At 42.3% G+C, this 25897-nt stretch overlaps 3 protein-coding genes across 5 annotated transcripts in view; 2 read left to right on the plus strand and 1 right to left on the minus strand.

The window, feature by feature from the left end:
* immp2l (inner mitochondrial membrane peptidase subunit 2) overlaps positions 1-3912 on the plus strand; it is a 119739-nt gene extending 115827 nt beyond the window's left edge. Inside the window, exons 6-7 of one of the 2 annotated variants that reach the window (XM_075469226.1) lie at positions 1096-1244; positions 2373-3909. In XM_075469226.1, coding sequence (XP_075325341.1) covers positions 1096-1221 — 126 coding nt within the window. In that variant the 3' untranslated portion in view covers positions 1222-1244; positions 2373-3909. Of the gene's footprint in view, positions 1-1095 lie in introns of both variants that reach the window. The other variant, XM_075469225.1, reaches the window with a different exon arrangement.
* Positions 3913-5917: 2005 nt separating this feature from the next.
* On the plus strand, positions 5918-11255 carry pdcd2l (programmed cell death 2-like). Its single transcript, XM_075469224.1, has 2 exons — positions 5918-6443; positions 8931-11255. The coding sequence occupies exons 1-2, from the start codon at positions 5957-5959 to the stop codon at positions 9536-9538; spliced, it is 1095 nt and encodes a 364-aa protein (XP_075325339.1). The 5' UTR covers positions 5918-5956; the 3' UTR covers positions 9539-11255.
* The window catches only part of LOC142383619 (nuclear factor of activated T-cells, cytoplasmic 3-like), a 33983-nt gene continuing 17898 nt past the window's right edge, over positions 9813-25897 (minus strand). For both annotated transcript variants that reach the window (XM_075469221.1, XM_075469222.1), the window contains exons 5-10: positions 25002-25201; positions 23571-23743; positions 23303-23443; positions 23134-23189; positions 19460-20156; positions 9813-10454 (exon numbers count right to left, since the gene is read on the minus strand). In XM_075469221.1, the coding sequence (XP_075325336.1) occupies positions 10369-10454; positions 19460-20156; positions 23134-23189; positions 23303-23443; positions 23571-23743; positions 25002-25201 (1353 nt within the window). In that variant the 3' untranslated portion in view covers positions 9813-10368. The remainder of the gene's footprint in view (positions 10455-19459; positions 20157-23133; positions 23190-23302; positions 23444-23570; positions 23744-25001; positions 25202-25897) is intronic.

Here is a 25897-nt window from a genome sequence, read left to right on the forward strand (position 1 = left end):
CCAGCCGTTGCAAACCCGCGGGCAGATGTTTACTTTGCAACACGGCGATCAAAGAATTTTTGGGCTTCTTCCGGAGTCTCAAAAAGGTGACTTTCTCCATCATAAGTGACTCTGAGTCGGGCTGGAAAAAGCAAAACAGAACGGTACTCCTCTCTGGTAAAGAACCTGTTTGACGCCGTTAAATGCCGATCTTTTCTTAGCGAGAGCGGTGCTGACGTCTGGGTATATTCTTAGGGAAGCCCCCTCATACTTGACTTCGTGCTGCCTGGACCATCTCAGAGCGACATCCTTCTCTCGGTACCGATTAAAACACAGGATGAAGGGCCGTGGGGGTCGTCCGGCTGCGGGCTTGGGTCCGGCTGCGCGGTGTGCACGGTCCAGCTCGGGGGGGACGGGAATATGTTATCCCCCATGACATCTTTCAGCATTTCTGAAATAAAAGTAGTCGGGTCATGGCCATCTTCACTTCCTTCAGGCAAATTCTGGATGCGAAGGTTGGCTCTGCGAGATCGATTCTCCAGGTTTTCAATGCGATCCAGCAGGGTTGTGTTCTGGGCCTGAAGGAGTTTGACGGTAGCTTCAGCTTCACAAATCCGTTGAAAATTGTCACCCGTCAGTGTTTCTGCCGCAACGAGTCGGCCCTGAAAAGAGCTGACTTCGTCACGCAGCCCATCCACTGAAGCTTGCAGAGGCTGAATTGTCTCCTGGATTAATGAGGCCACATCTTCCTTAAAGTTGGTCCGTTGCTTAGATAGCTCTGTAATCAGCTGGGACATGGAGACGAAGTTGAATGTCTCTGCGATTTGGAATTATGGCTTGCCATTCCGCGGTCGTGAGGGTTCAACAGCTACACTTACGTCTGCACGACGCCTAATATGTGAATAAAACTTCGGTTATTCAAGTTATTAGAAAAGTTGATCGGGAGCCCCTTCAACCTACGTCCTTCTACGACATTGCCAAACCGGAAGCCATGAAACTGTAAATTTGAATAAGTATTTACCCTCTTTTTCAGTACTGTTACTTACCGTAAGGCATTTAGGAAAAACAAGGACATGATCTCTTAACTCCCGACGCCCACCCTTCTCTTCCCCTTAGGTGTCTGTGGGGCTTCTCCATGGCCGGGCCTCTCACATCATCTGGCCACCGAATCGTTGGCAGCAAATAAAACCGTCCCTCCCACCAAACAGAGGACCACTTGACACTGAGAAGGAAGACGAGTGAAGAAACACACAAAAAAAGTTTTTGTAAGACATAGTAACACATTGTATCACCTTCTTTTTTCTAAATTTAAAACTCAGAAGAGCAGACATAATTATGTGATTCAGGTTATTACATTACTTTCACAGAAGTGTTACTATCTATCAATCTGTTTGTCTGTCTGTCTGTCGAGGTGGATATTTTATTTTCTGTTCATTTTCACTTAGTCCGGTGTCAGTTGGAGACTTGAAGAATTAGTCTTATAAGCTGAACATGTGCTGGTTCGGACAAGCTTCAATCATAACAGTTAAATTCCTGACCTCAAACTTCATATTCAAGTTATTTTACAAGCAAAAATCTCAAAATGTGTCATTCTTCTAATTAGGAATCTTACTAATCTTAGTTCTGTTTGTTGTGTTTTGGAACGTTAAAAAAATAAATCTTACTACTGTATTGATATTTTATTAACTGAACAATTAATTTAGCAACAAATTCATTGTCAGCTTTATTATCATTTAAAACCATTAATCCCCTATTGAGGCCTCAATCTCTCAAGCATCTGGAACTGCTGATTCTCCCATTTAGTTCAATCCAGCCTTGTTCCTGGGGTTTGGCGTATTTCCCAAAGTAAATGAGACCTTGACATTAGAACAGTAACAGTTTATGTTTTTAACACCTTAGATCTGCAACAAATGTATCTGTAGTATACGTCTCAACCAGTGGGCCACTGCGGCACTCTTCTAAATCTACATAACAAGAACCCTAATCACGTATTGTAACGAGTAGAAATAGTAGAAAACTCAATTACAGGATTTCAGTGAAAGTTTCCTATTTACAGTTTAATAATTTTATATAGCAGCCTGGGGCAACTGGGATTCAGTTGGTAGAGAAGGTAGAGATCACCTGCCCCTCCACCTGTGTGGAGGGGGCTTTTAACTGCAAGCATGCACTTCTCCTGTGAGTGTGTGAACGACAGACTCATTATAAAGCACTTCTATAACTTTCAGTGTTACTAGTGTAGCTACAGTTAGTTATAGTAGCACTGAGTAGTACTGTAGTAGTATAATATTAAATTTTTACTCATTTATTTTTTACTAATATAAGTGTTACTGTTTAGTTTATTTCTGGAACAGAATTCAGTGGGTCTGGTTTACTTTTCTTTTCTTTATTTGCAGATCAAACCACTCAACATCTGTCTGACATTTCTGTTTCTACTGTCACTGTGCCAACACACATGAATCTCCAAAAAGCCACAGATTCTTCTTCTGTAACTCAGGAAATGTTGAACATTGTCACATTCATGAGGGAATCGCTGATATTATCAGTTCCTTACTGCACCGTCAAGTGAAAAAAAAGAATTCATTGTACACAGATTGATGAAATATCAGGTATTCTTCCAAATCCTTGTTCGTGTCTCTTCTCTCATAATATCTCTGTGGTTCTGTTTTTTTTTTCAGTGTTATTGAACAAACAATATATGGGCTATTTTCTAAAAATCTGTTTTCACTTAGCTTTTTTCTGTCATTGGTGTTCTCAGTAAACAGATGCTGACAGACAACAGAGACTCCATGAGTATTCCCTTTATTAAATGCTCTCAGAGTAGACATGAGCCTGTTGTCCCAAACAGGGACAGGTTATTTTAAATCTTAGTTGGTAATAAACTACACAAGATGAGATACGAGCAGCTGGGTAACTTCTGCCTGAAAGCTGCATCATTGATTTGCATAGACTGCAGTGAGAGATCCTTTTTTTTTTACAATGAGCTTTGATGTTGTTGATTCTCCATTTTTCAACAAACATCAGAAACATAAAGCTGTGTGTTGATTCATGACTAAAACTGTGTGTATGCCCAAAGGCAGAGTTAGGTGTACACATTCATTTTGTCTGATTCATAAAGATGTGTGTACGTATGGTTGTCTTTTATCAATCTCAATCTTCAGGAAACCATGTGCACATACACAACCCTGATATTCACTCCTATTTTAAGCTATTAATAGATTTGGATGCTTCCATAATTTGTCATTTGCATATGATGACATCTTTTATAGCACAACTCAATATGTGTGATAAAGAAAGCAACTGTAAGACCATCGGTGAAGCAGAGGAAAAGGAAATCCATTTCCAGTTCTGCAATCATAAATAAATGCATAAATAAATTGAAATAAAAAAAGAAAAAGAAAACCAGAAGGTGCATCAGCTCATACAGCACATCAAGGCTACAGATGGAGGATCAATAATCCCTGCAGACATGGATGGTGTGACGACCCCTTTTCAGAGCATGATACTTTGTTTTTGCTTTAGAGACTTCCTCAAGAAATCGAGCTGAGGGCTATGAGGACAACTGGAACCCTTTCAGCCTCCTTAAGACAAAGCCATTTTGGTTCGGTGGAAGTTTGTTTTTCATGGCCAGCAACAGAGTCGGGAAAAGGCTCGGATTTCTTTGCAACACTCCACGGACAACAGTTGTGTGAACAAAGCTCAGTACGACGCTGAAATTGCTGGAAGACTGAAGTTGACAGTCGAGGTCGTTTCAACACAAAAAGTACACGAGTCTGAACAGCAAGATGAGCGAAATTGTTTGAAATGTTGTACTGGCATTTGATGTATGAACAGTTATTAGTACAAACATCTTCATTACACTGGGTGAGAGGTCAGCTAAGGGGGCTAATGGTACTTTGTATTAATAAATGTATACACAAGATAACTGAAAGTATCTGTTTGTTGCTACGGCAACCACTAAAACATGGAGTTACTCACATAAGCAATTGCACAACTGCAAAAAAATCAGCTTTTGCAGCACTCCTTGCACTCCCCACCACAGACTTGTATACGATTTGCAACAACTTGTGGCAAACACTAAAGACCTAATTTCCTCAAGATGTAGTCTATTCCTTCCCTTCCTGTCAACGGCCTCAGTGTGGCGTTTCCAGTTCACATCGGTAGTTTGTGGTGTATGAGGGATGGTTGCCTTCAACCAGCCTATGTGCAGATGGTACAGGAAGAACTCTGCTGACACAGACTTGGTCGAACACAGCAACCTTTTGTTGCCAACCAGGTCCGTATCAGAATTACAGATTGATGCATCAAATCTTGAGAGATTTTCAAAGCCCAAAAGTTTGTGTAATCTCTCCCACATTGTGGGTGCTTCTCCCTTTATGTAGGGTAAATCCTTCCCGTCCTGTTGGCATGTCTACACAACAAAACAGATGTAAAAAAAAAAAAAAGAAGTACCAGGATTGCTGGCAGAAATCATTCCAACAACAAATTTATCTATACAGCACACTGGGAAAACAATCGGCCGTTAACGAAAGTGCTGTCCAATGAAAGGTAATAAAGACAAAAAGTACAACAGCAAAGGCAAGATCTTCTCTGTGTGTAGGACAGAAAGACAAAAAGGAGCTATCCCATTAAGTGCATTATAAGTAAACAATAAAATCTTAAAATCAATCCTAAAACGTACAGCGAGCCATTGAAGGGAAGAAAGTACTGGAGAGATGTGCTCATGCTTCCATATTTGTGTTAACAGCGGAGCTGAAGCATTGTTGACCAACTGCAGCCTTGAAAGGGATGCCTGGATAACACCATCATAAAGAGCATTACCATAGTCCAGCTGGGATGTGATAACAGTATGAATAAGCCAATGTTTAAAAAAATTCACTGAAAAAAGCACTTTAGAAAATGTCATGATACAAATAAAGACACTATAAGTGTAGAACTACTGCAGCAGGCTGCCACAGAATACCCAAACTATGTCCTGATACTCATGCCTGCTTAAAGCTAAACTATTTGAACTTTTTTTCCAGAGATCATACAGTATGTGCTCTCGAAAAAAGAAGAATAATTAAATTGGTTATACTATAAACTTATGCTTTGCTAAACTTTTCATTCATAATAACAGAATGATGAAGTCTCCTCTAAATCAATTAATATTGCAACTTAAGTCACTGAAAATAAAGAACAAAAACTGGATATCATACATCACTATCTCAGTGAAACAGAGAATGCACGATGGTGTGGTCGCCCCACAGCAAAAGGGTTCCAGGTTCGAATCCCGGCTGGCGCCTTTCTTTGTGACGCATGCGTGGGTTCTCTCCGGGTCCAAATAAAAAAAAAACAAAAAAAAAAAACATGCATGTCAGGTTCATTTGTGATTCTAAATTCTCTTGAAGTGAGTGAGAGCGTTGATGGTCGTGTGGCTCGTTGTCTCTGTGCGTCCCTGTGATGGACTGGAGACCCATCCAGGGTGCAGCCCGCCTCCCACCCAATGATAGGGGGCATAGTTAACAATAATTAACAATAAAAACACAGAATGGGACAAATAATATACTATGAATATGTAACTAGAATGTGAAAAAGATTAGAATATTAAATATTTAGTCTATTTGATTTAGTATTTTTTTTTCGTTCTATACATTTATTTTCTGTAGGATATGTTGGTCTTCTCTGCACAGGTAGAAATGATAACCCTATATTCGGCATCTTGCAGCCCAAATTGCTCAAACGGAAACTTATTTTGTTGCGGCAGCTTAGTTGAACGTGCCGATAGGAACCTTTCACTGTCTCATTCACAATGATAATATCTGCTTTACATTTCTTGAACGCCTTTTTCCTTTTATTTTTAAGATTTGGTAACGGAACAGTTTCATGCTTCGGACATCATTGTGTGTGTCCGGCTTCTTTACAGGAGCAGAGGGAACCTGGGGAGCATGTTTCGGTGAGGGACATCCTACTTCCGGTCGGTATTTCCAACATGTGAAAGATGGCTGCCTCGGCCGCTCAGGAGTTCACTCTGATCGGTCTCTGTGATGGAGAGCTCGACACTCAAAGGTACCAGTCCTCGTATCTGACCAACAAAGTCGGGGGTTCGCCGGACTGGTTACCGGTCTTCTCCAGACAGCCTCCCCGGTGTAAGCGATGCAGCGCCCCGTTAGCCCATGTGGTGCAAGTGTATTGCCCGCTGGAGGCATCCCCTTACCACAGGAACCTCCACCTGTTTGCGTGTTGGCGCGTTGAGTGCTGCGGACGGTCAGAGTGTTGGGTGGTGCTCCGCTCCCAGTGCCTGGAGGCTGAGGCGGCGGCGGTGCAGGCCCCCAGCCGGGCTGCCCCGCCTCAGGAGGCGGCCACCGCCTGGTGTGACGGCGCTGAGGACTGGGGGGTGGAGGGGGGAGCAGGTGATGATGGATGGGGAGGAGGTGTGGAGAAGCAAACCAGGGTTCGGAAGGAGGCGGCAGTTCTTGAGACAGAAGGTGAGATTGTGGAAAGTATCTGCATTCTTTGTCTAGAAAGGACAGTTTGGATGTTCAGGCGTTACAAACACAGCAGTTGTTAGCAGGGGCGAGGCTAGGGTATTTTTAGTGGTGCCAAGGCACCACCGTGAGATAGCTCGGCACCCCCTGGCTCAGCACATTTTTAAAATATTATATTATGAAAAAACACATTTTTTTTTGCTCAAGGATGCATTATTTTAGTGAACATTTTATTTATCTTCTAGCATTTGTTTTTGTTTTAACTCTTTACTCCCAAAATAAATCTTGAGTTATCTTCAATATTTGTCTCAGGCTCTCTGTTATCCCTGTCAAGCCACAGTCTTTTGAAATGAAGAGGTCCAAATTGAATGTTGTAGGGGAAAACACTACTCAAAGCAAAACTAATACGGCTCCAAAATTTATAAATGTACTAGTTCGCCTCAATTAGTGAGAAATAATGTGCCTCTGTGAGCACTGGGGGCTGGGCCCCCCTAAAGGCCAGATCCTAAAATCGCCCCTGGTTCTTAGTATTTATTTCTTACTGCTTGTGTATTAAACTTTAGAAAAGTGTGCTAAAGATAGCACATTGGACTTTATTATCCCACCACAGAAAGATGAATATTTTGAGCTGTGCCACGCGCTGGTTTTTAATGCCCTCGATGTGCTGCAGGAGCCACACAACAGCGAGCTAAAGTTGGTGAGTAGCTGTACAGATGGTGGTCCGTGGGCTCAGCAGCAGAAGCTTCCTGTTTTAGTGACACGAGTTAAAGTGTTATCTATGTCTATACCTCATCATTTTCACTGGGTCAGTGTGAGATTATATAATGCCATCAATTTCCAGTGGTTGCTCTAAAATGAAAGTCCCTTTTAAAGCTCCCTTTGATCTCACACGGCAGTGTTTAATATAACATCAGTTAGATCCTGAGCAGCTCAATGCAGCAGTCACATCAGGAGTTTTATTTTCAGTCACTGTACTTAACTCTATATGAGGCAACGCATACGGACATTTCTGTTATTCAGCTTTGTGAAATTGATATAGAAAATGGTCGAAAAGGTTTGAGCAACTTTCATTCCCAGGACCAGTATTCAGCTGAGTCAGCACCACTTGTTTCTACAGCCTAGTGGTGGCATCTAGTGGAGCAAAAGTGCCTCCAGTCCCCATAGATCGTGTTCTTTAAAAATCTTTAAAGTACACTTAGCTTTAGCAGCTAATTGGTGCCATGGTTCAGAAAGTCAGCAGCTTTTTCTTTAAACACACAAATGTAACTTTGCTATTGACCCAGTGCATTTTTATTTCCATGTATTAAAGGGGAACTCCGGGGCATTTGAAGCGCGTTTCCATTGCTAGAGGTTGTCAAATACTGACAGTAGGACACAGACAGGTGCAAATCTGCGCTCCCTGTGAAGCGATTGCACTGTTTGCGCAGCCTGTCATGCTAACCAAATACGTGGTGGCTAAGGGGCAAGTGCTAAACCTTCCACGTAAAACAACAACTTGCACACTGCAGAAACGTCACACCACTTTACAAACCATCCGACAATAAAGTCACAAGCCTTACCATCAAAACCATATGCATGGTTCTCACATTACTGGCATGGGGACGTTACAAAACAACTTTATAAACAGCATGTCACTTACCGGTTGTCGGTAGGCGCGCGTATGTGAAAGCCCAAAAGAGTCAATGGACGATAATCCCATATACAAAACAATTATCTTCTCTAGAAAAACTGCGTTCAAGTATTTAAAACATTACAACAATATTACTGGGCATGTATTGTTGTAATGTTTTAGCCTCGCATGACAGGCTGCGCAAACAGCGCAATCTCCACACAGGGAGCGCAGATTTGCACCTGTCTGTGTCCTACTATCAGTATTTGACAACCTCTAGCAATGGAAATGCGCCTCAAATGCCCCGGAGTTCCCCTTTAAATAAACCTAGAACTTATCAATTGTCATTTTTCTTTACAGAAATGGTAGATTTCTTACTGTGGATCATGTTTACCTGACTATCTCTCTCTCACACACACACACACACACTGTGCCTGAGCTTGCATAAGATGCCACCTTTGTTTCCACTATGACTGCCCACTCTGCTACCTCAACAAGTAGAACTGAGTGTGTTTTGTCTGCAATAATAACTGAGCATTGCAACCCTAATGAATGAAATCATGACCTGATTATAGACCATCTGAAGAATAGACTACACTTTGTTAGTGTTTTGTGTTGGAAACAGTGGTCAGTTGCACAGGATCACCACAGGTACTTCCTGTACTTCCATAGTTTTCTACATGCTGTACACCTCAGACTTCCAATAGATTCATATTGCACATGCTCTATGTAACATTGTGATTAAATATTGAAATATATTTCGTCAGAAACCTCTTCAACGCCGCTCCAATATAGACCCTAACCCTTAGTAGTGCTAGTGCTCTAAATGTGTCAGATGAAGCTTGTGTGGTTCATTCTTTGCCTTGTTTTTCCATCAGACAAACCTCAGCTCTGTGAGATGGACATCAGCAAACGTTTTCAGGAGCTCAATCTGGCAGAATTGGAAGATGTTCCCATCTTCCGTCCGTTCTTCATTAGCGTGGTGGAGGAATCGGATCTGTGTGGAGAAGAAGTCGACCTGGAACATGTGCAGAAGCTGTTGAAAGAGTACGAGAGGAAAGAGGGAGCAGCAGTGGGACAGCCAGAAGAGAGCAGAGTCAGCGGGGAGAAGTATGAGAAGACCAGAGCCAGACACGGAGACGTTGCCTTCTCCAGGTTCATGAAGACCATCTCAGTGTGTCCACAGCAGATCCTGCGCTACTGCCGCGGTGGAAAACCAATCTTTATGTCCAAGCCACCATCCAAAATGGCTGAGCTGGTTTCAGTGTGCAACTCCTGTGGAGGATCTCGGACTTTTGAACTGCAGCTGATGCCCGCTCTGGTCAGCCTGCTGCAGAGGAGGGACGGCAGCACGGAGGCGGAGCTGGAGTTTGGAACAGTGGTGGTTTACACCTGCACAAACAGCTGCTGGACGTCAGGATCCAACTCTGCTGTGGAGGAGTTCTGCTTTGTTCAATCAGACCCTGACCAGCAGCTCTTTAAATGACTGGACAGGTGCACTGCCCTGATCCTCAGTGTCAAACAGGAAAAACCTTGTTACACTGAGATGTCCAACCTTTAGATACTGCTCTGATATTGGCATACTGTTATGATGCCCCTTATCTTGTAAAACACGAGGGGCCAGTGTGTATACATGCTCCCTGTAGCTCCTTTGGTTTGATGGGAATTTGTGGGAAGATGCTTCTGTGCACGATAGGATTTCAGTTCTAAAATCTTTTCTGCAGTCTACCATAATCTACCATCAAATTACTCCAGGTGCATAACAGCAGATATTTTTATTTCAACCGTACAATACATTTCAGTTCACACATTAAACTTCACGCCACAACACTTCAGGTTGAACAGCATAGTGAGTCTGCAAAGGAAATGTAGGATGAAGCTATAAAAATGTCAATGATTATCTGAGCGGCAGTTTGTACTGGACCACATCCAGAGTATCAAAAATAGATTTTTCAATTTACTGGCAATTAAATAATTACAGGTTCATCTTATTTTTGTGCAACTTTTGCATTCTTAATGACGAGTTATTATTTTTGCGTTAAAAGTCAAATTACAACCCTTTTATTATCATGTTTAACATTTTTTCCAATTTGGTTTAGAAAAGTCAAAATCTTTGGTTTGCCTGTGAGGTACAAGTTGGCTTTGCCTTAAATCCCTAAGACAAACACGGGAACAATCATCTAGCATGGTGCCCATAGACTTATTAAGGCACTTGAAGATCAGATTGGAGCACTTTGTGCAATCATGAAAAGTTGTTCTCAGAAACTACCGCGGGCCTCCACAGAAGGGCATTCTGGTGCTGCTGGACTGGTGCTTCTAGTTGAACTGGCGCCGCTTGTCACACCGATCGAGCTGCATGTTGCTGCTCAGGCTGCCGATATCTCTGTCGATGATCTCATTCACTGCAACCAAAAGAGAAGCAGACAGAAAGCGCTAAGACACGATTGAAACATGGGAAATACACCTCCATGTTCCATGCTGCTCTGTCTGCTGAGGTGCAGAGGGGACACATCCAGTGGGATGAATTCCATATAAAAATAGCAAGTCAAACGTCTCTCTTGTTCATATTACTAAGCAGAAATTAAACAACATTCTAAAAATAATGGAATCAACATGGTAGTTCTGTACACACCACACGGGGATGCAACTGAGCTTTTATGTTCTCTGAGCCCCTCTTCCTATTTGGTTCACACATTTGTGTGGTTGGAAAAGACAAACGGGCTTGAATAATGTAATGCCCTGCGTCCTCTGACTAGTTCATCATGAAGTAATAAACCCTGCTCTCAGTGAGGGTGATAATCAGCATCTGTGAAAGCTGCTCTAAAGTTTATTTGCAGAGCAGCAAATAGCTATTTCTGTCTGCTCCATTCAGTTTATTCATGGCTCCTCCGTGAAACCTGAAGCCTTTCAGCAGCAACGTTGCAAGACATGAGCTCCAAACACAAAAGTATCAGCAGAGTTAGTATCACTTTTATGTTACAGGTACTAGCTATCAGATCTATAGCATATATAACATATAGATATATCTATATGTGATGTGCATTTCAAATGAAAATATTCCAAATCAAAAGGAATTTTTTGAGGCCACTCAACCCCCCCTGAACAAATAGACGTGCACACGTACAGCTGGATGACTGGATACAAGCTCTTTAGTGTAGCAATGGTTTATAATATCATAATAAAAGTTTGATGCTATACTATAAGTTTGCTTCACAAATTTTTTCAAACATTTCTTATTTGTTAGACTCGTGGTAAGCGTAGAACGTACTAGCTTTGCCTGGATGAGTTTGTACTAGGTGTCACTTTTATTCCACAAAGTGGTTGCTTTGCAGGTTTGTCTTGTTGGAGCTCCATTAGCATCTACGCTTCCAGTATCAGACGTGATGGTCTGTTGTGTGCTTTGTTTGCATTCGGTTTCTATATTTTGCGGCCGGTCCTCTCAGTATCAAAGACACAGCACGCAAATACACCTGGTATAGAGGTATGATATTCAGGTATGATGCTTGGCTCCGTGTGTTTGCTCTGCCTTCTGCTTCTTTGGGTTTATAAAATACAATGCTATTATGAATTTGTTCATTTATTAGATAAAGAATAATAGTAATGAATTCATTAAAAAAAATGTATACATAAACACTACTCACAAAAAGTTTGGGATATTTGGCTTTTGGCATTGAGGTTCTGGGGTGCAGAGCAACGAGCCTCTACATGGCGACCCAGCTTATCCAGGTCTGGAGACAGTGCAGGCCACTCTGTCTGAGGTACCCCAGTGAAAGTGCAGGCCACTCCGTCTGAGGTACCCCAGTGAAAGTGCAGGCCACTCCGTCTGAGGTACCCCAGTGAAAGTGCAGGCCACTCCGTCTGAGGTACCCCAGTGAAAGTGCAGGCCACTCCGTCTGAGGTACCCCAGTGAAAGTGCTGCCCACTCTGAGGTGCCCCAGTGAAAGTGCTGCCCACTCTGAGGTACCCCAGTGAAAGTGCTGCCCACTCCGTCTGAGGTACCCCAGTGAAAGTGCAGGCCACTCCGTCTGAGGTACCCCAGTGAAAGTGCTGCCCACTCTGAGGTACCCCAGTGAAAGTGCTGCCCACTCTGAGGTACCCCAGTGAAAGTGCTGCCCACTCTGACTGAGGTACCCCAGTGAAAGTGCAGGCCACTCTGTCTGAGGTACCCCAGTGAAAGTGCAGGCCACTCTGAGGTACCCCAGTGAAAGTGCAGGCCACTCTGAGGTACCCCAGTGAAAGTGCAGGCCACTCTGTCTGAGGTACCCCAGTGAAAGTGCTGCCCACTCTGAGGTACCCCAGTAAAAGTGCTGCCCACTCTGAGGTACCCCAGTAAAAGTGCAGGCCACTCTGAGGTACCCCAGTAAAAGTGCAGGCCACTCCGTCTGAGGTACCCCAGTGAAAGTGCAGGCCACTCCGTCTGAGGTACCCCAGTGAAAGTGCAGGCCACTCCGTCTGAGGTACCCCAGTAAAAGTGCAGGCTACTCTGAGGTACCCCAGTAAAAGTGCAGGCCACTCCGTCTGAGGTACCCCAGTGAAAGTGCAGGCCACTCCGTCTGAGGTACCCCAGTGAAAGTGCAGGCCACTCCGTCTGAGGTACCCCAGTGAAAGTGCTGCCCACTCCGACTGAGGTACCCCAGTGAAAGTGCAGGCCACTCCGACTGAGGTACCCCAGTGAAAGTGCAGGCCACTCTGACTGAGGTACCCCAGTGAAAGTGCAGGCCACTCCGTCTGAGGTACCCCAGTGAAAGTGCAGCCGCTCCCTGATGATGCCACCTCGATGAGCCGGAACATTGTCGTCCATGAAGATGAGATTAGGCCTGTGCTGTTCATGCAGGGGCACAGTGGCTGGATTAATGATGTTTTTCAAGTAGTATGAGCTGGTCACTGCACCATTCACAAAGTTTAGGGCAGTTCTGTACTGACGAGACACACCTGCCCCCACTGTAACACCACCCCCACCACAGGCTCATCTGGTGACAACAGTGGCTGATGCATAGCGCTCTCCAACATTTCTGCTAAACGTGAATCGACCTTCATCAGAGAACAGCACTGAGGCCCACTGGTCCCTCGTTCAGAGTAAATGCTGGCAGGGCCATGACACCTGTGCCTGGCGGTGTGCTCAGGTACCCTTACAGGACCACGCTGATGGAAATGCTTTCTAATGGACTGACATGACACTCGGGTGCCTCTCACCTCCCTTAAATGTGCCAGGAGTTGAATGGCATTCATCATCCGGTTCCACAGGGCGCTGTTCACAATGAAGCGGTCAACAGTGTGGGATGTGGCCAAAGCACGTCCACTTCTATACCTTTCTCCTTTTTTTTTACCTCTCTGTTTACCAGACTGTTCAAGGAGGTTTTCCCATTAATTGACACTTCCATATTGGATTTGATCAATCTGTCTTTGTTGACAGGATATGTACCTCAGACTTTTAAGGTTGCTGTAATTAAACCTTTACTTAAAAAACCTACTCTTGATTCAGAAGTGTTGGCTCATTATAGACCTATATCCAATCTCCCTTTTATGTCTAAAGTTCTTGAAAAAATAGTTGCAGCTCAGCTTTGTGATCACTTACACAGAAATAATCTGTTTGAAGAGTTTCAGTCAGGATTCAGAGTGCATCATAGCACAGAAACTGCACTGCTGAAAGTTACCAATGATCTCCTCTTAGCCTCTGATAGCGGACTTGTGTCTGTGCTTGTCCTGTTGGATCTCAGTGCTGCATTTGATACGGTCGATCACAGTATCTTATTACACAGACTTGAACATGTTATTGGGATTAAAGGAATTGCATTAGGCTGGTTTAAGTCATATTTATCTGATAGATTTCAGTTTGTTCTTGTAAATGAAGAATCTTCCTCACACACCAGAGTAAGTCATGGAGTTCCCCAGGGTTCTGTGCTTGGACCGATTCTTTTCACTTTATACATGCTTCCATTAGGTAACATTATTAGACAGCATGGCATAAATTTACATTGCTATGCTGATGATACTCAGCTGTACTTATCTATAAAACCAGATGAACCCAATAGGTTGGTCAGACTACAAGCATGTCTTAAAGACATAAAGACCTGGATGACTCAGAACTGTCTGCTTCTAAATTCAGACAAAACTGAAGTCGTTATCTTTGGACCTGAGCGTTTCAGGGAGAAATTGTCTAGCTATATAGTTACTCTAGATGGTATTTCCTTGGCTTCTAGTTCTACAGTGAGGAACCTTGGAGTTATTTTTGACTCGCATATAAAACAGGTTTCTAGGACTGCCTTCTTTCACCTTCGTAATATTGTTAAAATCAGGAACATCTTGTCTCAGAGTGATGCAGAAAAACTAATTCATGCATTTGTTACTTCAAGATTGGACTACTGTAATTCTTTATTATTGGGCTGTCCCACATATTCTCTGAAAAGCCTTCAGTTGATCCAAAATGCTGCAGCCAGAGTTTTGACGAGAACTAACAGGAGAGATCATATTTCTCCAGTTTTAGCTTCTCTTCATTGGCTCCCTGTTAAATTCAGAATAGAATTTAAGATTCTTCTCCTTACATATAAAGCTCTTAATGACAGAGCTCCATCATATCTTAAAGATCTCATTGTAAGATATTTTCCTAACAGAGCACTTCGTTCCCAAACTGCAGGTTTACTTGAGGTTCCCAGAGTTTCTAAAAGTAGAATGGGAGGCAGAGCCTTCAGTTATCAGGCCCCTCTATTGTGGAATAAGCTGCCAGTAAATGTCCGGGAAGCAGACACCCTTTCCACTTTTAAGACCAGGCTTAAAACTTTCCTTTTTGATAAAGCTTATAGTTAGGGATGGCTCAGGTGATCCTGAAACATCCCATAGTTAAGCTGCTATAGGCCCAGACTGCTGGGGGGCCTCATCTGTCACACCTTTCCTCACTTTACTCTCTTTATGTATATGTGATATTATTGTGGTCATTAACTCGTGTTTCCCTGTTCCAACAGATATCCTTTGAATGGTGTTACAGTGCCGCCGCCGCCGCCGCCGCCACCCTCCCCCCCTTTCTGTCTTCTCAAACCCCAGCTGGTCGAGGCAGATGGCCACCCTTCCTGGCTCTGGTTCTGCCAGAGGTTTCTTCCTGTTAAAAGGGAGTCGTTTCTCTCCACAGTCGCCTCAGGCACGCTCAGGCCGGGAGATTGGACCGAAAAACAAAAAGTTTTCAGTGCAATCTGTTGGTTTTCTTAGCTAGGAAATTGTTTTTGAATTGGCTCTATATGAACGAATTGGATTATTTTATGAATTATGATTATTATTAATTAATTGAATTCCAATTGGCTTTAATTGGACTTACTATCTAAGTGCCTTGAGATGACATTTGTTGTATTTGGCGCTATATAAATAAAAATGAATTGAATTGAAATTGAATTGAATTGTGACTCTTCCAGTCTCTGTAGCGAGCTGCTGATGACACTCTGACACTAAGCTCAGTGGCCACATCCGTCTGAGAACATCCTGTGTGAAGCCTCACAACAGCGAGGTGTCAAAGATGTCAAAATGTGAACAGCATGATGAGGAGGACTGTTTAAATACCAATTCTAATTGAACCAGGATATTTATTGGTCGATTCATGGATCAAACACCTGTTTTGCCGTTAGGCTCCTTGTGAGAAAACAGCAACTTGTGCAAAAAGTACTGAAACATTGAACAGTTCCCATTAAGTTCACCTGTAAAGGTTAGAATGCATTTTAGGTCCCTAACTTTTTGTGAGTAGTGTATATTTGACTTTTTTTACAGTCATCTATGAGCGAAGGATGGCAGTCTCACAGCTGCATCCCCAATCTGAGAAAATCTGCAACGCAAAGCAAGCCCACACCAGTCAAAGATTGTGGGAGTGGAAGTGTAATTATTGCTGAGAAGTTTTCACACATGAAGTTGCACTTGCATTTTAGTTCCAATTTAGACTTTTTGGAAAAAAATAAAAAAGTTTTTAAATCAAAGAATCCTCCCTAATTTAGTCAATATTTGGAATATGTGTTTTATATGAGAAAAGGGGGCAAAATAACGAAATAAAAGAAGCCCTGCAGTAACAGGTCACAAATACAAACCCAAAAGAATAAGGAAACACATGATATATTTGACCTTTAAATCTGGGAATCAATCAGTACTGAGAGGCAGCAGAAGTTATTCAAGCTGCCATGGTCGCAGTGGTGCAACAGTAATCCTGTAACTCTGAACACATTTCCCCAGCAAAGAGGTATTAGGCTGCTGAGGGTCAAAGTCAAGCTAAGGCAACAGGAATGGGAGGGTAGGGGCCCTGACGACAACTGGTGCCTCCCAACATTGCAACAGATTTAACCCCATCTGAATCATTTACACCAGCAGACGTTGCTATTATTAGTGCAGAGCAGAGAAACAGAAACAAGCAACATCACACAGGAGCTGAGTGGATATACATGTTCCCTTTGGACCTGAGCGCTTCAGGGAGAAATTGTCTAGCTATATAGTTACTCTAGATGGTATTTCATTGGCTTCTAGTTCTACAGTGAGGAACCTTGGAGTTATTTTTGACCAGAATTTATCATTTGACTCGCATATAAAACAGGTTTCTAGTTAAAATCAGGAAAAACTGCTCCATGCATTTGTTACTTCAGGATTGGACTGCTGTAATTCTTTATTATTGGGCTGTCCCACATATTCTCTGAAAAGCCTTCAGCTGATCCAAAATGCTGCAGCCAGAGTTCTGATGAGAACTAACAGCAGAGATCATATTTCTCCAGTTTTAGCTTCTCTTCATTGGCTCCCTGTTAAATTCAGAATAGAATTTAAGATTCTTCTCCTTACATAAAAAGCTCTTAATGACCGAGCTCCATCATATCTTAAAGATCTCATTGTAAGATATTTTCCTAACAGAGCACTTCGTTCCCAAACTGCAGGTTTACTTGAGGTTCCCAGAGTTTCTAAAAGTAGAATGGGAGGCAGAGCCTTCAGTTATCAGGCCCCTCTCTGTGGAACCAGCTGCCAGTTTGGGAGGCAGAGCCTTCAGTTATCAGGCCCCTCTCTGTGGAAACAGCTGCCAGTTTGGGAGGCAGAGCCTTCAGTTATCAGGTCCCTCTCTGTGGAACCAGCTGCCAGTTTGGGAGGCAGAGCCTTCAGTTATCAGGCCCCTCTCTGTGGAACCAGCTGCCAGTTTGGGAGGCAGAGCCTTCAGTTATCAGGTCCCTCTCTGTGGAAACAGCTGCCAGTTTGGGAGGCAGAGCCTTCAGTTATCAGGTCCCTCTCTGTGGAACCAGCTGCCAGTTTGGGAGGCAGAGCCTTCAGTTATCAGGTCCCTCTCTGTGGAACCAGCTGCCAGTTTGGGAGGCAGAGCCTTCAGTTATCAGGCCCCTCTCTGTGGAACCAGCTGCCAGTTTTGGAGGCAGAGCCTTCAGTTATCAGGCCCCTCTCTGTGGACCCAGCTGCCAGTTTGGGAGGCAGAGCCTTCAGTTATCAGGCCCCTCTCTGTGGAACCAGCTGCCAGTTTGGCTTCAGGAAGCAGACACCCTCTCTACCTTCTAAATGCTCATTTATACTCCCCTCACATACGTAAATAGGTATGTTAGTTTCAAACATTGTCAAGCATCACTGGCCATATACTCCCATGCGTGCTTTACGTTGGCATGGCTGTTAGGCAATACATTCACCAGGGTGAAGACCAGGCTTAAAACTTTCCTTTTTGATAAAGCTTATAGTTAGGGATGGCTCAGGTGATCCTGAAACATCCCATAGTTAAGCTGCTATAGGCCCAGACTGCTGGGGGGCCTCATCTGTCACACCTTTCCTCACTTTACTCTCTTTATGTATATGTGACATTATTGTGGTCATTAACTCGTGTTTCCCTGTTCCAACAGATATCCTTTGAATGGTGTTACAGTGTTTGTTGTCCCCTCTTTTCTGTCTTCTCAAACCCCAGCTGGTGGAGGCGGATGGCCACCCTTCCTGAGTCTGGTTCTGCCAGAGGTTTCTTCCTGTTCAAAGGGAGTCGTTTCTCTCCACAGTCGCCTCAGGCACGCTTAGGACGGGAGATTGGACTGAAGACAAGTTTCAGTGCAATCTGTTGGTTTCCTTAGCTAGGAAATTGTTTTTGAATTGGCTCTATATGAACGAATTGAATGAGGGAAAACAAAATGAACATCAGCACTCCAAGAAAGCTCTTCATACATGTGGATATCCAAACTGGGCCTTTGTCAAACTAGCAAAGACAAATGGACCAAACCTCACTGTGAGAGAAGCTAAGGAGAACAGGCACAAACATACTGTAATTCCATATGTGGCAGGAGTCTCAGAGAAAGTGGAGAAGGATCTCCTGTAAACATGACATTCCAGTGAGCTTCAAACGCAAGAACACCCTCAGACAGAGACTGCTTCACCCAAAGGACCAAACACAAACCGAGTGGTGTCGTGTATGCGGTGCAGCGCAGCAAAGAGTGTGTGGTCCTCTATAAGGAAGAGACCAAACGACAACTCCACAAGCAGAGAAGACAGATGGTTTGAGAGTAAAGAAAGCGTCTGTGTAGGACAAACAGAGGAGGTGGTCTCAGGTACCACCTTCACAGCACCTGCACTGCACAATTGTCTCTCCTCTCCAGACACTTTCACAATCATTCACACTTTGGAACTGAAACTCGCCCTTTCAGGCAGTCAGCCAATTCATAGGTGATAATGACTAACGACATGCACATTGGTCAGTCAGGGGGTTCAGTGACCCTCTCTGCTTCTAAGCTGATACTCCCCACCATCCAGCTCCGAACAAAAGAAGCCTTTAGGATGAGAGGTGAAATGTCTTCAAGATCCAAGAAGAAGTCCAGTTGGCCTTATGACTGAGAATCTTCATCAACGTAGCCAGTGAAAAGCAATGGTAAACGCTACACACAGCCCATGAACTTTATCTACAACTGTGTTTCTCATTCACCCAGTTACACATGCATTCATCAAAATGAATCACTAATGAGTGAGTATACAGGCTAACAAAGAAGAGCATGAGGCAGCAACCATTACAGCATTGTCATTATCACCACTGCTCAGTTATATTAGCAGTGTTATTAACACACGGGTTCATTCTGACCGGGGACCTGGCTGACAATAAAATGTTCAGGAAGGCCTCGTGCTGAAAATACATTCAAAGAGTAATAAGAAAGGACTTGGCCATAATAATGATGCGGTATGAACCAAACTGCGGCCTGAAAAGCAGAACCTGAAGCAAAGTGTAAATTTTTAAAGTCATTCCAACCCTGATTCATTTGTGTTTATGATGTCATTTTCAGCAGAGCTATGTGTGCTACACAGAAGCGCGTGTAACTTTTATGTCATAGTGTTTAAAATATGCAGTTCAGCATGTACAATAATGATATGCAACACGGTAAAGACGTTTTTATATACTATTTAGGAGTTTGTTTCTTTAAAATCTGCTTCCTACCATCATCCAGTGTGATTTCCCGGAGGCCCAAGGGTCCAAGGTGAGGCTGGTCATCTGGCTCTTGCTTAATGCTCTGCACTTCTCCTGGCCTACAAAGCAGGGAGTCCTTCTGGGGGTCAGCGAGGGTTTTGAAGGTACTATTGTAACTTAGAAATTGAGACTGTTTCCTCAGAGGTTCACCAGAGGAGGTGTGGCAAGGAACACTCAGGGTTTGAGGAGGGACAGAGGAAGCCTGTGAAGGAACTGTGGGGATCTGTATGGGGAAAGTTATGGTTTGAGGAGGCATGGTCGAAGTCTGATGTGGAACTGAGGAGGTCTGAGGAAACATTACAGAGTCTTGAAGGGGGAGTGAGCTGGAAAGAGGACGGCAGAGACCAGCAGAGTTTGGGGAAGGAAGACCATAGTGCACTGGGAGGTCACAGGAATCATAACCAACCACATCTGGCCTAAGCACATCATGCGAGGGTGCCTGAGCAGAGGCAGGACAGAAAGCAGGTGGATTGTATGAGATCTGGTACTGGCATCTGCTCTCCTGTTTGACTCCCACAGTAGAAGGATGGTCACATCTGACTCGAGGCAAGTAAGTGAAGCTTTGCATTAGGCTTCTTCTTCTCTTTCCGTTGGAGACACAGAACTGAACTTGGACTGGGCTCGCTGTCTTCTTACTGTAAAGGGGGATCTCCACCACAATGCTGGACTGAAACAGAGAAACACAAAACATGAACCGCTGCAGCAGTACAGTGTCTTTCCAGAATTTGGCACACACCTTCAACCCTACATAATGGACTGTGGCAGTTTTTCTCACAACACTAATTTTCGAGTGTGCCTCTTAAAAAAACATTTTTTAGGGCTAGGTCGGTCTGTCACTCTGTCATCTCCCTAGATTCCAAAAGAATGATCACACACTAGCTCTTGAAATGATGGAGGGATAGGGCTAAGTGCTAAGGACAAGTGGTAAAATACGGCTTTTGGAGATATTGATAATGATGATAATGGGAGATGTAGAATCAGAATTTGTTGTAACTGTCAGAAGACAGATTGTTCATCGAAGCAATTAGGAATTGTCTCAGCTTTAAATAATTGCTTGAATGAAGGTTTTTATAGATAGATTTGTTTGCTCACTGCGAGCCAAAGTAGCAACACAGATACAAAATGTATCAAGTAAAGTTAGATCCGGACATATTTGCAAATGAACAAAATGTTATTTTAGAAAAACAAGTCTCTTCACGTCAGCAGCTGTGGAGAAAAAAAGAAGCCCTTAAAACACACCACAAATACTACCTCCTACTGCAAAGCACTGTACATGTGCAACTGCAGCGCGGAGGCAGCAAAGTCTATAAACTACTCACAAAGGTCACAAACTGACTTATTATTATTAGCTGAGTCATTATTAGTTCAGTTTGTATTATCCAACATAGTTCTTGGTCAGAGTGATGTCTGATTTTTCATAACAACAGTAGTAAAAATAACATAGCTGACGTTACAGTAAAACATCACAAAGACCAGAGAGACGTGTTAACATGCCCCAGACATTCATGACAGACCATTATTGGCTTGGTGTGTAAGAGCCTGTAGGAATTTGAGAGGCAAGCACGGAAAAGAACGATACCAAAGTGTCACACGGTGAGGTCAAGTTGTTTTTTTGTCCTGTCTCCATGTTTTGTCATTTCCTGTTTTATTTTGAAGAGTAACTCTCCTCTTGTTTCAGGTCTCTTGCCCTTCCTCGTGTGTCACCCGTTGGAGTGTCTTCCCTGATTCCTGATTGTGTCCACCTGTTTCCCGTTGCCCTCATGTGTCTGCGTCTCCCTTTGTCTTGTGCCTGAGTGTTTCGTTCTGTCGTTCATTCGAGCCTGCCACAGTCACAGTAAACCTTGCCTTGCTTGTTCGAATACTAAGCCACTATTCTTTGCCTCCTTGCGAGTGATTTTTTTGTTTGTAAGTTACATAAACTAGTCTCAGGTTTTCGAAGATTTTGTAGAGCCTCCGGTTTTTAGGAGTGCATTTAGTTGTTTTGTTTCTAGTACGAAGTTGTTTTTCCTCCTTAGGGAGTGATTTTTGGTTTATAGTTAATTGCCCTCCTCTTTCTGTTGAGTTTCTGTTGTTTTTTCCTCTTTTATCTATTAAGTTTTGTAGAATATATAGAATAACATTTTCATAGTTTTTTATTTTATCACTTTGTATTTGAGGTAAATATATATAAATAAAATCTGCCTAATTGGATTCTCTGCATCTGAGTCCTCCTTCAAGTCCAGGTCTGAAACAAAGTGCATCAAAGTTCCAGTGAAAGATGGCTGTGGGAATATTTAAGTGTGGGTGACTACTCTGGAGCGGGACAGCTGCCCTGAACCAACTCACTCCTTATCAATGAGAATTAGCACTCGTTTAGCTCTTTTACATGGACAAGATTCACGCTCTGGTTTGCAATTTTGTGGTTTAAAAAATTTCAGTAAATTGCTGATCAACATCTTATCTAAAATACTCAATGCCATCTCACGAATCCCTTTGCTTATTATGCAACAGATCATCAACAGACATACTAGCCCATACGACGTCTTTTTAAATGTATTTTTAAAATCTAACAGAAATGGAACAAAATCATCACAGCAGCAGGGTTGAAAGCATATTTAGATGTTTTGCTTTACTAAACTTACCAATGCAAGAACGGTACATTTCTGTCTTCAAAGGTGACATATTAAGGAAAATCTCTTTTTCCTGTTTTTGCGAGCATATAAAAGGGTGTCTGAAATCACCAGCAACTGTAAAACTGCTGACCTCACCAAAAGGGTGGAGTGTAGGCGTGGTTGAGAAAGTCTCGACCCTCTCATACAGACTCTTAACAGACGGCTGTGAAAACAGCGCTGAGACAAAAGCTACTGTGCTTAAACCAAAGCCTCCTCATACATCTCAATCAAATTGTGTCAATTTGTTAAAAAAAAAAAAGTATAAAATGGCAAAATATGTCATCTTTAAATTCAAACTTATGATAAAGTCTATAGATATTATGCAAAATAGTATCCAGTGTGACTTTATAAAATCAGGTAATACAAATACATTTTTTCACCCCCCCTTATCAACTCATGTAGATGATCAAGATGGAGTTAGTTTTGACCATAACATGTATAACTGATATGTTCAAAACATAGATTAAAAAACATATTTACATAAATGGGAGACTAAATGAAAAATGAAATGAATTTAATAAAATCTAATCTATAATTATTATTATTATTATTATTATTCATTTTTTGTCATTTATGACCCTCAATAAGTCGTCCTACACTGTTCGCAACACTTTCAAGTTCACATGAAGTGCTATTGGAATAACATTCAAGATGTTTCCTGTAATAACAGAAGCTGGGGAGAGCCTTACTGGCCCGAGCAAACACTCTCCGCTGTTCTGCATAAGTTCAGCTGAAATTTTGAAAAAAAAAAACAATCAAATAATACACCGGAAAGTATAGGGCGGGTCATAATCAAATTTGATCCTTTTTACAGGAAGTGATTAACTGTAGAATACTATTACTTTTCTTTTAACAGTTTCATACAGCATGTTGCTATAGAATGCAGCATGTGTGTTGTATTTACTGCAAACTGTTTGAAGTAGGCTGTTCTAATTGCAACATATATTTTTTTATCACATCCTTTTTTCTGATATTGGATATTTCTTTACTTACTTCATTACTTTTTTCTGGTAAAACTCTGGCATCCATTTCCCACAGTGATCTTCCATCTGAAGGGACAAAACATGCAAACTCAAAAATATCACTTTTTAGATTATAGAAATAGAAAAAAAGATCTTATTATTTTTATTTTTAACAGAAAACAATGAGTATAAACATTTACCAGGCCCCTTCTCTGTGAAAATAACTCTGGACTGAGCAGAAATGTTGGATCCTGTGATTAGTAGCTCTTCTCCACCATCCACAGAGCAGCTGGATGGACTGAAGTTCTCCACCTGAGGAAACTCCTGGCCTGATCGCTGGGCTGAGAAACAACAGCTTGTTTTGGGATTTAAATGTACCCATCATTTCTCCTTGTTTCACGACACAGTCATTTTGTTACTGACAAAAGAAAAAAATATGTTTGTTCAGCTTTGCATTGGATTACTTACAACACTCCACAGGAATAGATGCTGTCTGCAGCCACAGCATCTGGCCATCCTGATGAGGGACAGCCACTCTGAACACAACTCGCACCCTTGTATTCTTCCGCCCTATATCGGTTTCTCCTTTATTCAGCTCAATATCAGCATTACGCAGCTTCAGGATACCAGTACAGTCGATGCTTCCGAAAAAGAAATGCAAAAATATACTGTTTATAAAGTATTATTATGATCTTCTACTTTCAAGACACCATGTTGATTTTTTGCAGCATGTGGGGCTCTAAATAAAGGTTTTTATAAATGATCCTCCCTCTCTAGCATGTTCTGCCCCTTTAAAATGCTGATGAGACCTTTTTTCTTTTTAATACTGTATGTGTCTATGTTTCAAATGCAGTAAAAAAGGAAGACAAACTGCTCAAACATGATGCAGAGAGGAATATTGTTAACAGGAGAAGATACACTAAATTAGAGTTCTGTTAAACATAATCACAGTTTACCTACATTTAAATGATGTATTTGAAAAGAAGAACTTAGCAAGCTTTTATTATGCACTACAATAGGTGGCTGTAACACTCTTCTCTTGACCTTAAGATATTTACAACATCCCTTTGACTTTTCCATTTTCAGTAAATCTTTGAAATGCCAAAGCTATATACTGCGAGTTCTACTAATGCAACTACCACTGCTGGAACTAAAGATACTACCACAAGTGTACCTGCCAGCCTACCTTTTTCAAACTTGTATAGCTGTTAGTGATACAGATAATAGTGATTCTTTATTTGTTTACAACTACTAGTGAAGCATAGTACAGCTATCTATAATAACATCTGACAATCTAACTAGTGACACAGTGTGTCATCTTCATGCAGAAGAGTGAACCAGTTTGACTGGAGGAATAAGTAATTGCAGTCAGAAGTTCTGAGTCGTCTCAGAAGTAAATACATAATATCAAAGAATGTAGTGCTGCTATTCATACAGTTGTCTTCAGATCTCAGGCTGCCCTTTAAAATAAATTCTAAGAAAAAGTTATTGTTGCCTCTAGTTGTTTTCACACATGCACTTGAGTCCTTAAATGTTCTAAAGATGTTCCGAAGCGGTAACGTGTGAGAAAGCAAATCTCTTCAACATTTGCAGAAATGATCTACCCAGGACCCTTTTTTTCCGGGGCAAACATTCCGGGGCATTTGTTGCTGCTGAGTGTTTGCGTGTGCGCTCGTGTAAGGTTGTCCTTTCTGCTGACAGGTATGCTACTTTCAGCTCACTCCCCGCAGCGGTGGATATGTACCGATACGTGCAATAATCATGTCCCCACGATAAGGCTATTCTCAACGTGTTGTAAAGAAAACAGAAAATTCCAAAACATCATTTCTGCATCGTGTGCTGCCTCCTGCGTGCTTTGTTAAGCTGCTCCCCCACCCCGTCCCATTTGGCTTATGATACCTGGTGGACATGTTGTTTTCTGGAAGCAGAGGGATCTCAAGGACTTTGGTGCAAGCCATTATTTTCTCTTGGCAGATTGTGGTGACTGTTTTTCCTGTCACTCGGTGGACCTGGTAGAAGGGATGAGGACGGAGATATCTTTCGTCCGCAGTGCCAATAAATAACAGCAGGCTGACTGGCTGTTCACTGTACCCATTTACCTGCGATGAAAGAAAGCAAACAACAATGAGCAAATAATAACAGTTTTAAGTGTGTCAGAGCAATTGACATATAGAATGGTCAGGTTCATTGAGAAAATAAAATATGGATTGCACACAATTTAAGATGTATATGCTTTAGTCACTATGTTTAATTCATAGATCGTGGCTCTTGCTTACCATGGACTCATTTCCCTAAAATGTACACATCAAGCCAAAAGTCTTGGCATGTTCATGGACGATGACCTCAAATTCCATGGTCATGTAAAGAATACAATAAAGTCAGCATTCTACTACCTTAAAAACATAGCAGGAATCAAGTAACGTCTTTCCAGACAAGGAAAAGCTGGCTCATGCATTCATCCAGATTTCTATAAATATTTAATCTTGCTGCCAGAATTCTCAACAACACCAAGAAAGTGGAGTACATTACATCAGTCCTTGATTCAATTCGCCGGCACCCTGCATGTCAAAAAATAGATTTTAAGACATTTCCACTTGTCCATAGAACACTAGAAAATGTTTTTTGGATGAAAAACTTTTCTGATTTACACCTAGGTCCCTTAGGTCTTCTGGGTCAGATTTACTCAGTATTCCTAGGATCATTACTAAGCAAGCTGAAGCAGTGTTTGGCTTTCATGCTCTCTACCTGTCCAACGAAATTCCTGAACATATAATGTCTGCAAGGAATGTCAGTTC

Source organism: Odontesthes bonariensis, chromosome 7 (genome assembly GCF_027942865.1).
Source record: "Odontesthes bonariensis isolate fOdoBon6 chromosome 7, fOdoBon6.hap1, whole genome shotgun sequence".
NCBI lineage: Eukaryota > Metazoa > Chordata > Actinopteri > Atheriniformes > Atherinopsidae > Odontesthes > Odontesthes bonariensis.

Bases quoted from the DNA above. Each gene is read 5' to 3' on its own strand.
- pdcd2l (XM_075469224.1), top strand. From the start codon at position 5,957: ATGGCTGCCTCGGCCGCTCAGGAGTTCACTCTGATCGGTCTCTGTGAT. The intron at 6,444-8,930 runs GTGAGATTGTGG...TTTTTCCATCAG, and splicing joins GGCAGTTCTTGAGACAGAAG to ACAAACCTCAGCTCTGTGAG.